Source organism: Hypoxylon fragiforme, assembly GCF_022984875.1.
Source record: "Hypoxylon fragiforme strain CBS 206.31 chromosome Unknown GGS25scaffold_2, whole genome shotgun sequence".
NCBI lineage: Eukaryota > Fungi > Ascomycota > Sordariomycetes > Xylariales > Hypoxylaceae > Hypoxylon > Hypoxylon fragiforme.
The window spans coordinates 1,129,762-1,141,648 of record NW_026054757.1 but is presented as its reverse complement, the minus strand read 5'-3'; the positions used below and the strand labels follow the sequence as shown (position 1 = coordinate 1,141,648).

General features: G+C 48.0%; 5 protein-coding genes across 5 annotated transcripts; all 5 read left to right on the top strand.

Annotated features, from left to right (window-relative positions):
• The first annotated feature begins 215 nt into the window (after positions 1-215).
• On the top strand, positions 216-2,092 carry GGS25DRAFT_474597 (derlin-2). The gene is made up of 2 exons (XM_049259647.1): positions 216-701; positions 804-2,092. Exons 1-2 carry the CDS (start codon positions 519-521, stop codon positions 1,365-1,367), a joined length of 747 nt encoding a protein of 248 aa, XP_049119856.1. The 5' UTR covers positions 216-518; the 3' UTR covers positions 1,368-2,092.
• GGS25DRAFT_474596 (Acireductone dioxygenase) lies at positions 2,090-3,450 on the top strand. Its single transcript, XM_049259646.1, has 3 exons — positions 2,090-2,411; positions 2,571-2,942; positions 3,024-3,450. The coding sequence occupies exons 1-3, from the start codon at positions 2,382-2,384 to the stop codon at positions 3,141-3,143; spliced, it is 522 nt and encodes a 173-aa protein (XP_049119855.1). The 5' UTR covers positions 2,090-2,381; the 3' UTR covers positions 3,144-3,450.
• GGS25DRAFT_474594 (NAD(P)-binding protein) lies at positions 3,451-5,215 on the top strand. Its single transcript, XM_049259645.1, has 3 exons — positions 3,451-3,591; positions 3,650-3,797; positions 3,895-5,215. Exons 2-3 carry the CDS (start codon positions 3,657-3,659, stop codon positions 4,897-4,899), a joined length of 1,146 nt encoding a protein of 381 aa, XP_049119854.1. The 5' UTR covers positions 3,451-3,591; positions 3,650-3,656; the 3' UTR covers positions 4,900-5,215.
• A 571-nt stretch (positions 5,216-5,786) lies between these two features.
• On the top strand, positions 5,787-7,586 carry GGS25DRAFT_113680 (uncharacterized protein). Its single transcript, XM_049256062.1, has 4 exons — positions 5,787-6,235; positions 6,319-6,409; positions 6,471-6,839; positions 6,894-7,586. Exons 1-4 carry the CDS (start codon positions 5,963-5,965, stop codon positions 7,331-7,333), a joined length of 1,173 nt encoding a protein of 390 aa, XP_049119853.1. The 5' UTR covers positions 5,787-5,962; the 3' UTR covers positions 7,334-7,586.
• A 722-nt stretch (positions 7,587-8,308) lies between these two features.
• Positions 8,309-11,141, top strand: GGS25DRAFT_474591 (MBOAT family protein). The gene is made up of 5 exons (XM_049259644.1): positions 8,309-8,753; positions 8,850-8,894; positions 8,987-9,086; positions 9,189-10,210; positions 10,285-11,141. The coding sequence occupies exons 1-5, from the start codon at positions 8,732-8,734 to the stop codon at positions 10,839-10,841; spliced, it is 1,746 nt and encodes a 581-aa protein (XP_049119852.1). The 5' UTR covers positions 8,309-8,731; the 3' UTR covers positions 10,842-11,141.
• The last annotated feature ends 746 nt before the right edge of the window (positions 11,142-11,887 follow it).

The window sequence follows — 11,887 nt, the reverse complement described above, 5'->3', positions numbered from 1 at the left end:
GTATCTCCACATGTGCACTAGTGACTAAAGAACCCTCTAGTCTACTATTTAGGGGTTTAATGAATAAACACCTCATTGAAATGCAAAAACTAAGATAGTATTCATTTATCAGAGAGTTTGTGGTTAAAGGGACCAAGGAATTAGTTTCCATTTGAATGTTGTGTCGGCCCGTAATAAATTAATGACAAGTCATAGGTCAATCAATGCTCCGATAAGGCCAGATTAGCAGGTGCAAGTGGGCTGACCAAACATAACTTGCCATCGCCGTCATTTACCCAGGGTCTGTACATGTTAAACCTCCATCTTACCTTCAATCTTCAATCTTCACCCACCCAACAGCATTTGAACCTGAAAAACCTTGAGCTTCCTTCTTCTCCTGAAATCCTAAGTAACCTAGCTGTACCTCTTGTTGATGCGCGCTGTCCTAAACGTACCTTTTTTCGGAAATATAATCTCAACCGTATACATCTTCACAATACTTACGTAGCTTTCTATCCCCCGCAAACGAGCCGGCCAGGATGGATCAAATGGTGATGGGCGATGGCGGTCGAAACCCGTTAGAAGCCTGGTTTTGGGAGATGCCCATATGCACTCGATGGTGGACAACAGCGACGGTTCTTACTAGTGCTCTGGTCCAGTGCCAGATGGTCACGCCGTTTCAACTGTTTTATAGTGTCCGAACAGTATTCCAGAAGGGAGAGGTAAGAGAAGAACTTATACCATTATTTCGTGCCCTCCTAAGTGATGGACAACCAACATTTCTGGCTTTGCTATCGAACTTGCTGACTCGACAATGTGTGTAGTATTGGCGATTATTGACCACGTTTTTATACTTCGGCCCGTTCTCTCTCGATCTCCTTTTCCACGTCTACTTCCTTCAACGCTACGCTCGCCTCCTTGAGGAGTCGTCGGGCCGATCACCGGCCTACTTTTCTTGGCTCCTCATGTATTCGATGGCGTTCTTGATTGTACTCTCGCCGTTGGTGTCTATGCCATTCCTCGGCCACCCACTGTCATCGACGCTTGTCTACATCTGGTCGCGACGCAACCCAGACACTCGCCTGAGCTTTTTGGGTCTATTAGTCTTCACAGCGCCGTACCTACCCTGGGTTCTGATGGGCTTTAGCCTTGTGATGCATAGTACGATTCCCAAGGATGAGATTATGGGTGTTGTCGTCGGGCACATCTGGTATTTCTTCACTGATGTGTATCCTCCGATGCATAATGGCTCCCGGCCACTTGACCCACCCAGGTGGTGGCGTCGTCTGTTCGAAGGTCGACAACAAAGAGAGGATACGGCCAATGCGATTAATAATGAGTTCGCAGTGGCAGGGGGCCCCGAGCTAGCCGCAGCCGACATGCGGTAAGCTATTGCATCGGATAAACTTGACGATGGTGTCTGTTTCCTTTATGGGTTATCATATCAATATCATTTTAAGGGCGTTATGGGACGGTGTCAGATTGTGCGACGACTCCGGTTATGATAGGCGTTGCAAAGGACACGAACAAGACGGGTAGCGTTTCATACTCTCGATCCAAGAAAAGTGTGGTAGGAAACACCGATGAGCACTTGTACATACGATTCTAAAAAAATGATGAGCTTATCAATATGCGTTTGATCGCGACCTAGAGCAATGCTATTGCTTCATATAGGTAATCACTTAGATACCTTACTTGGCAAGCAAGTACTGAGTAGCTATGAGTGTGTAGACATACATGTTCATAGGAATGGAAGCAATGCTAGTCCATCTTGTATTCCACTGCTTACGCCATCCCATGTTGTATTTACCGCAAACTTCGTATTCATATCATATGTTTACATGGATACCTAGTAGTTACTGTAGACCAAACTATGAGCTTAGGTATTTATCTACGAAGTAGTCTACTATTCAAGGGGCAAATCTCAACTTTAACTACATATACTACATCGCTTCTATACCTCGTACATACTACACGCCCATGTTAACTATATCTACCTAATGCAGGGCACTTACGCACCAAGCTGACTAAGTCCAGACTGTCCAGTCCATCCCGCCTTTAAGTTATGTCACTAGCCCCACCAAAGAGAAAAAAAAGCCAAATGCTGATTGCCCGACGTCACAATCTTGGAATCGCTGGCGCCATCTATGTTACTAGCCAACCTATAGGGAATTACGAATTAGCGGCACTTATACAAAGGAAGGAAGCGCAACTTTCAATATATTTATACAATATATTTATATAACCAGCTAACCTACCTAGCTTCCGTTCTTCCATCCATACCTACTTTGGCTTCTTACTACCATACCATATTCATCTATCTATCTGTTGAATCTAAATAAATCGCTTTTGAATTTCATCGTTGCCGATACAAGTTTCATCATTTGTCAGACATTTCCAAAATGCGAGCATACTGGTACGATAACGCTCCTGTAAGTAAATGAAAGAAAAAAATCCGAGGCGCAAAAAAATGCCCCTCATCACACCATCCCGGGCAACTCTCGCGAAAGCGCTCATGCGTAACACACACAGCCTTGCGATATCTACATCCTTCACCAAAACATAATCCATATATCTAACAATTAACACAGGGCGACCAGCGCCTACCCCATGACTCAGGCAAGGACATAGACGCCGCGGCGCTGGAGAAGCTGGGCGTGCTGTACTACAAGTACCCCGAAGTGTCGGCGGTGGACGCGCTGGCGCAGGACCGGGGCTACAAGAACCGCGACGAGATCACGGTGTCGCCCGAGAAGATGGGCGCCGTGTACGAGGACAAGGTCAAGTCCTTCTTCCACGAGCACCTGCACGAGGACGAGGAGATTCGCTACATCCGCGACGGCCAGGGGTACTTCGACGTCCGCAGCAAGGGCGACGAGTGGGTGCGCATCCAGCTCGAGAAGGACGATCTGATTATCCTGCCCCCAGGCATCTACCACCGGTTTACTACGGATGAGAGCAATGTAAGCCTGTGCTTCCTTTATAAATGAATGTTTACGCGATGACGTTGGGGGATGAGAAGAGCTAATCCGTTGCTGTTGCAGTATATCCAGGCGATGCGCCTTTTCAAGGACGAGCCCAAGTGGACGCCCCTGAACAGGTCTAGTGAGCTGGACTCGAACAAGTTCCGCAAGGAGTACGTCGAACACTACCTGGAAGAATGAAGGTTGGAGGATATTAGAAGGGATGGAGGGGATCGTGAAAATGGGTTTCTGTAGGTTTCTTCAAGCTAGCGAATGAATGAGACAGTAGCAAATAGTTTTGTGAATAAAAGCCTCTTGATGATGTTACGCATGAAATGGATATTTACCATCTAGAAGTTATACCCAAGAATACATGGTCAGTGGTCACTACATGTACTACTACTATGTACGTATGTAGAGCCAGTGAGCCACAAGTTCGGGAAACGATATTGCGGGGATTAGTAAACTGCATACCCCAGTTCGATAGGTGCACAGGGAACCCCAAATTCGGTACTAAACTACCGATTTTTACCACCTGGACACCTTGGACAGATCCACTACTAGGTAAATACCTACTTGATCTCCAAATCATCATCACCTCCAACATGTACCTACTTCCCTACAAACCATGCTGTATCATTGGGTAAAGGTAGCAAGACGAATTGTATCTGCGAAAAATGATGAGCTGCTCATTGACTCGTAATCAGCAAGAACATGGATTCTAGATCTGTGTCTGAGGCTGCTCAGCCCTCGCCCGCGGGGAGCATCAGTAACGTTCCCAAGGGCAAACTGCTTCTGCCTGCCAGCTGCGAACCTCCGCTGCCGAATGCGCCTAGGAAGCAGCTTGTATGGATCGTGAGTATTCATCCATCCCCCGTTACTTTCTTATTTGTTTTTTACTTTTGCATGTCTGTGTGTGATCAATGGCTAAAATACATCATCTGCGCAAAAGGTTTTTGGAGGTACTGGCCACATGGGCCGTTCGCTCGTGAAATGTGCTCTAGCCCGCGGCGACCTAGTAGCGGACGTGGGCCGCACATTCGAAAGCACGCCTGAGGAGATGGCGGCAGCGAACCCGCACGAAAACTGTCTGGGCCTGCTGTGCGACGTACGCGCGCGGCAGAGCGTAGCGCAGGTCGTGGAACGCACGCTCGACCACTTCGGCCGCGTCGACGTCGTTGCCAACTGCTCTGGCTACGGCGTGATTGGCGCCTGCGAGGACCAGGACGACCACGAGGTCCGCAACCAGTTCGAGACCAACTTCATGGGCACCCTGCACATCATCCAGGCCACGCTCCCTTACTTCCGGCAGCAGAGTGCCGGCCGGTACTTGATCTTCAGCTCGACGGGCGGCGCTTTGGGTGTCCCCGGGTTGGGACCGTACTGCGCGACCAAGTACGCGGTCGAGGGCTTGATCGAGGCTATGCTGTACGAGATCGACTCGTTCAACGTGAAGGCGACGCTGGTGGAGCCGGGGCTCGTGCGCCGCGATGAGCCGGACGCCCAGGCGAACCCGCTCCCGACGTGGGGCCACTTCCTCATCAAGCCGGCCAGCGAGGCCTACGGGCACGCGACGTCCCCCGCCCTGCACGCGAAGCGCATGGTGCAGTGGCTCGGTGATCGCCAGCCGACCAGCGCGGTAAAGTGCGCGGAGCTCGTGTGGCAGCTCGCGCACTGCTCGTACCCGCCCTTGCGTCTTGTGCTGGGGAGCTATGCTATCGAGAGTATACGGGACAGGCTTAGGTCCGTCACGGAGGAGCTCGAAGATTGGAAGCATTTGAATTACCCCGCAGCTCCGGAGACGGAGGGGGGTAGTGGGAGTGGTGCTGGTGGTAGTACTGGTGGCGGCAATGCATCGGCTTCGGTGTCGGGGCAGGAGGGTAGCAAAGATAGGGAGAGGGATGACGATACGGGGGATTCAGCGGCGGAGATGCCGGAGCTTATGGATCTTACTTAGGGATTCACGGGGAAGTCTTACGATTAAGGGTGTTTTACTACGCACAGCAGAGTTTATTGAATGTCATTACACGATACGATGGAGCATATGGCACGGGCATTGGTGAGGAGTCTGGACTAAACAGACTCACTCATCTAGGTAACCAAAAATATTTGTCACTAATAAAGCTCAGATAGTCTTCTTTATGATCCCATCCCCCCTATTAGTAAAAGAAAGGGAAGTTGATCACTCATGAAGCGGTCAGTCTACTAGGCACCTGTGTACCATCTATGTAGTATATTAGTATATTAGGTATGCAAATGAAATTGTAACATAAGGGAACTTGAAATAATCCAGCGATATGCAAATAATGGTGTATTTGATCTGAACCCGCTGATAGGCCACAACTGTGGCGGATTTTACAGCGATCAATGATTGGGATTTCTAATTTTACCATGCCAAGCCTCAACTAAGATTGCACTATCGCTGAGAAGCCTCGTACAGGTTGATGCAACGCCACATCAAGTACCTTTACTTATCAGCATAAGTCACTCTTGTTATCTCCATACTTGTGCACTTTGACACGCGTCTATGAAGAAGAAAAAGGTTTTATTTTTATTTTTTATTTCCCATTAGGTATCTGGCTCTTTATTAAGTTCTTGCTCTCAATTAAAGAGTTAGAAATACTATGGGAAGAAAGTGAGGTTTATTACATGAAGATAACCACATAAACGATACATCATTCTTGCAGCCTGCAATCTCGTCGCAACCTACGCGTTAGGCGGCTCCACATCCCCGTGCGCAGCGCCGTTCTAGGCTTGACAGATAGTTATGTAACTACCTAGCCCTATCCATCTTTTTTCTCTTCCCCTGATTTTCCAAGTTAAGCACTTGCATTTTGTTTAGTCCTTCAACATTTCCCATTCGCACCCATAACCCTTGATTCGATATCGCCAAACCACCACCCGCCTTTTCTCTTCTCTTCTGTCCTGTCCTCTCCTGTCTTCTCCCCCTCCTATTCCGTTCCATCCCAAGGACTTTTCATTCGAGGTGTCATATCATTCGCAATTCACACACCGCAATCATGTCGGACAAGAAGAATGAGGACTACACCATTCGCATGCCCGAGTCGGGTATGCGAAGTCCTTTCGGCGCTGAGAAGGACCCCTTCATCCCCCCTCGGCCAGCGCGAGTCGCAGCGCATCCGGGTCTGAACTCCAAGATAGCCATGATTGAGAACAACCCTGGTATCTCTATTATGGCCTATTGCTTTTCCTCCATCAGTATGACCGTTGTCAACAAATACGTGGTATCCGGTTCAGAGTGGAACATGAACTTCTTCTATCTTGCGATTCAGGTAATTTTTTTTTTCTTTTCCCTTTTTTTTTCCCTCGCCATAATCACAAAGAGAACTTGGGATCACTAACGTCCGTGTAATAGGCTATCGTGTGTATCTCTGCGATTGAGATATGCCGGCAATTGGGCCTAATCACGAACCTCGCAGCCTTTGATTTCAACAAGGGAAAACGATGTACGTGCCTTTGCTTATCTCTTCAAATTCAGAGCGTTCTAATTTGCTGACACCGCTCCAGGGTTCCCCATCTCCTTCCTCCTAGTCGGTATGATCTACACGAGTACGAAGTCGCTACAATACTTGTCGGTTCCTGTCTACACCATCTTCAAGAACTTGACCATCATTGCCATCGCCTATGGTGAGGTTCTATGGTTCGGAGGAAGCGTTACGCCGCTGGCGCTGCTATCTTTCGGTCTCATGGTTCTCAGCTCGGTCATTGCGGCCTGGGCGGATACCCGCAGTGCTAGCCAAACCGCCGAAGCTGCTGCTGCCCTTGCTACCTTGAACGCCGGATACGCCTGGATGGGTTTGAATGTATTCTGTACCGCTTCTTACCTTTTGAGTATGCGTAAGGTTATCAAGAGCATGAACTTCAAGGATTGGGATAGTAAGTCATTGCTTCACTTGAGAATGTGGCTCTCAATTTACTAACTGTACCTAGCTATGTTCTACAACAACCTTCTCACTATCCCTATTCTTGTCGTCTGCTCCCTTCTCGCCGAGGATTGGTCTAGCGCGAACTTGGCCAAGAATTTCCCTGAAGAGACTCGAAATGCTCTCTTGATTGGGATGATCTACTCCGGTGTAGCCACCATCTTCATCTCATACTGCTCAGCATGGTGCATTCGTGTTACCTCGTCTACCACATACTCCATGGTCGGAGCTCTTAACAAGCTTCCTATCGCCATCAGCGGTCTCGTCTTCTTCTCTGCGCCTGTTACTCTTGGCAGTGTCTCCGCCATTATTATCGGTTTCATCAGTGGTATCATCTACACTTGGGCCAAGGTACGACAGTCGCAACTTGCCAAGAACTCGCTGCCCACCACACAACCAACGATGAGCGCAAGCTCGCAGAGCAACCGCGATGCGGCCAACTCTTAGAAGAAGGGAAATGCATGGATGCTTTCTTTCATCTACGACCCAAGCCGGCACTCCCTTAGGGTGGCAAAGGCACCTGGCTAATTCGAACTTTATGGAATTTCAAACGGGCATCGGACACTGCGAGACAGTCAAGAACCCACGCAACGGCCCTATCACGTCTACGTTTACTGTATAATATTTAAAAAACAAGCCATTCCATTCGAGTTGGTGTCAGATGAAAAGGGGGGGCCGTTGATTTCTGGTATAGACTTTTTAACTTAATGAGAAAACGGAGCTTCACGGATATGGGGACAAGTCATTCATCATATTATTTTGGACGGCGTAAAGAACAGGAACGCAAAGACCTCGATGCTTTTCTATTTTCGAGTGTTTTTATTTTTCCTTTTTGGCAGGTAGTTAAGTTTGAGGCATGGATTGATCAATCAATCAATCAATCAATCATCATCAACGTCAACGTCAACGTCAAGAAAGATATGTAGTCAGACTCGGAAGGGGGAGTCTCTCGGATGTTGGCTTACTTGAATGCATATGTGAAAGCGAATATGGAATTGCATGGTGAATTTGGTAGTGTATTGGGGGAAAGTGGAGGACAGAAATCAAAGGGTTTAAAGCATGTGATAGTGATTGTTTTAATGGATTGTTGTTGGGGATATCTATGTTTGGGCAGGGCAGTCGTAATACTAATTGATGACTATAATTGTGATTGTGGTTGTGAAGCTTTTATGTATGTCATGATAGTTGAGATATGTACAGGTACATGTAGGTATAACAATCGTTGATGTGTACCTAGTATGCAGGTGCAACGCATTGATCATGGACAAAATAAAAATATTTTGTTTTCTAGTTGCAGCGAGTGAAACCAGCACATGCTAAGTACAATACAACACGGTCCAACACGGTCCATGCTACTACTAACTACCTAGTAGTAGGTAGCTCAGGTAGGTTAGTTGAAATATTCAACTAAACACATGGCCTAAGAGGATCCACTTTGGCGGGTGACATCACGGCTTCCCACCTTTCAACTTTCCAACCTTGGCTCTTTCACTTCGGAACCTACAAATTCCCTAACAATACATACCCTACTAAGCTTCAAGAGGCTCAACACTTTTATCCCCCCAAGTCTTTTTAGTTAATGGTTTACGGCGCGGGACCCTTAACTTTATCTCGTTTACCACATAAACCGACCGAGCTCTTGAGCTAAACTTATGTATCATGCATAACATTTTTCTGGCAATAGACTCTCACAACATTATTCTTCCTTTACCCGAATTTTGAATTTGTACATTTTCCCTCCAAGCTCATAAATAAAAATAAAAATAAAGGACGACTCGTCCGTCCAGCTTCGACTTTCTAGAGTTATGATAATTCCAAAGGACAACCGAATCCAACGAATACAGGATGCTTCCTTATATCAATAAACGTGGGACTACCTACCTACCTATCTACCCGAATAGTAACATACATCAAAATGGACTTGGAATATCTTTGCGCTGACTTTCTTTTTTTTTTAAAATAGCCTTCGAGTTGCTCTCTGGGGCAGTCGGTGCCTCTCCTGACGAGCGTAGGTCCTACTATCCCTATTACATTTCCATATATTTGATCTACCATCTGTCTTGTGACGATCCCTTAACTAAAGTTTTGCCGAACACATAGTGAAGCTCATCTTCTCCTTCCTAATATCCTATCCTCTCGCCGGCCTCTTAAAACGTGTGCCGGATGCTCGTCCTCAATACAAGAACCTATTCATCATCAGGTACGACGAAAACAAACATAATCCTAACGCCAACGTCCTTGTCGACGTAGCATTACCTAGATTTTTATATCGTGAGGCTGATCATCAAATTTTGGTTTATAGTGTCGGTCTATTCTACTTGGTAGGCCTGTATTCGTTATGGGGCGGCGTCCGAACCCTCATCATCTCCTCGGCGGGCACGTACGCCCTCACCTACTACCTACGAACGTCCGCCTACATGCCATGGATCGCCTTCGTCTTCCTCATGGGCCACATGGCCACCAACCAACTCTCCCGCCAGTTCGCCGATAACCCTTCCTCGGTCGACATTACCGGTGCGCAGATGGTGCTGGTCATGAAGCTTTCCGCCTTTGCCTGGAACGTGGCAGACGGCACGTTACCCGACGATCAACTCAGCGACTTTCAGAAAAACAGCAGGATCATTCATTTGCCAGGGCTGTTAGACTATATGGCTTACGTGCTGTTCTTCCCGTCCCTCTTTGCAGGACCGGCCTTCGACTACAACGAGTACCGCGGTTGGATCGACTGCACCATGTTCGACGTCCCGGCCACTATTGACCCTGCCAAGAAACCCCCAACCAGGAAAAAGCGCAAGATTCCACGAAGCGGCACGCCGGCTATGTGGAAGATGGCGAGCGGGCTGGTCTGGATCGGGGTTTTCCTAAACCTAAGCAAGTGGTATAGCCCCGAAGCTCTCTTGGTCGATCGTTCCCCGCCAGTAGGTTTCCTACGCCGGATCCTCATCATGCATATGGTTGGCTTCACCACGCGGACGAAGTACTACGGCGTATGGTGTCTTACGGAGGGTTCGTGTATTCTCGCTGGCCTCGGTTACAACGGCGTGGACCCTGTTACTGGCAAGGTCTCGTGGAACCGACTGCAAAACATTAACCCCTGGGGTGTCGAGAGTGCGCAGAACAGCCGCGCCTACCTGGGCAACTGGAACATGAACACAAACAAGTGGCTCCGCTACTATATCTACCTGCGTGTGACGCCGCGGAATAGAAAACCTGGCTTCCGTGCCAGCTTGGCCACCTTTGTCACAAGCGCCTTCTGGCATGGATTCTACCCCGGGTACTACCTGTCTTTCGGCCTCGCTAGTTTTGTCCAGACAGCTGCAAAGAGTACGTTCCTCGACGCTACACATATGCTTATACCCCCTTTTCTTGACTTAGATAGCTAACACCACCACCCTTAGATTGTCGTCGGCACCTCCGCCCTTTTTTCGTAGACCCGGTAACGCAGAAACCGCTCCCGAACAAAAAGTACTACGACATCGCGTCCTGGCTCGCCACCCAAGCCACCTTCTCCTTCGTCGTCGCCCCCTTCGTCATCCTCCGCCTCGACCAGTCCCTCCTCGCCTGGCGCCGCGTCTACTTCTACGCCATCTTCAGCACCCTCGGCTGCATCGCCTTCTTCGCCTCGCCCGCCAAGAAGTCCCTCAAAGCCGCGCTCGAGAAGAAGACCCGCGAGGCCGGCGGCAGCGGTAAAATGATAAGGACGACGAGCTCCGAGAGTCTGAGCGGTGGTGTACCCGGTGCTGGTGGGAGGTCCAGACAGGAGCCTGTCTTGGGTCTCAGTGCGGATCCCGGTAGGGATATCGATGAGGCGATACAGGAGTTACGTGAGGAGGTTGAGAGGGCGCAGGGGAGGCTGCGGGAGCATGATAGTAATGCGAGCGCGAAGGCGAAGGCGAAGAGGGATGTGGATGGGGATGAGGGGTTGGCGATGAAGGAGGGGAAGAAGGGGATTTGAGCGAGCGAAGGAAGCGAGTTTAGTGAGTGAGTGATAAGCCTTTGCAAACTTACCTCTGAAGGCTAGGTGGCATGGCTGGTTCTTTATTTATAACATCCTCACTAACCTGCTTGCTTACTTACCTTACCTTACCTTCCTACCTACCTATCTACTTTAAACTACCCAAGCGAAGCATGTAGAATAGACGGAGCTGATGATGATGATGTGGCGCTTTGAAGACAGAAATAAAGAAAGGAGAGGAGGTACATTAATCATAATTTGGTGTAGTTGAAGAACTGTATGTATGTATGTATGTATGTATGTATGTGTGCATGTGTATATGTATGTGTATGCGTTGTCTTTATATGTGTGCAGTAAATGAGTGAAGTAACCTAGTAAAGAGTGGCTGGGAATCGGATGCCTTGCCTATGCATCTTTGTACGAGGAGGAAAGTAGGCACAGATCAGATCACAGAAATAACTAAAGACAAGACAAGACAAGACAAGAAAGAGAAAAGATAAAGACGCCACCCAACCTAACCTATATATGAGCTTACGGGCTTATATAAGTCCGTGTACAGTACTACCTACGTATGTATGTATGTATGTATGTCCCAAGGATGACATTAACGCCTTCGCTTATACCTAACTATTTCCGAAGAGAGACGGGTGGGTGGGTGGGTGGCTTGAGGATAATAATAGTTAGATCAAGTACGGTACAGTAGGTGCCTATGTAAGATGAAGCATGTGGTATTCCCATTCCAACACCTGCCTGTGTACACTTATGTATAAACATATCTAGTTATCACTCAACATATCACATATCACTTTCAGCACAGTCAAAGCACGGAGTTTATCACTCATAAGAATTATGTTTTGTGTTCTTTTTTTTTTTTGAATCATCATCAAGCGCAATTCAGTTCCGTTCAATTCATAAAGAACGTCATCGCAGGCGTCATGTCGTCCGTCCGTTCATTTCCTTCATGTATCTTTTTTTTCTTTTTCAGAAAACCCCCATCTTCATCCGTATTTCGTTCCGTCCGTGAGACAGACATGTCAGGCGTTCGA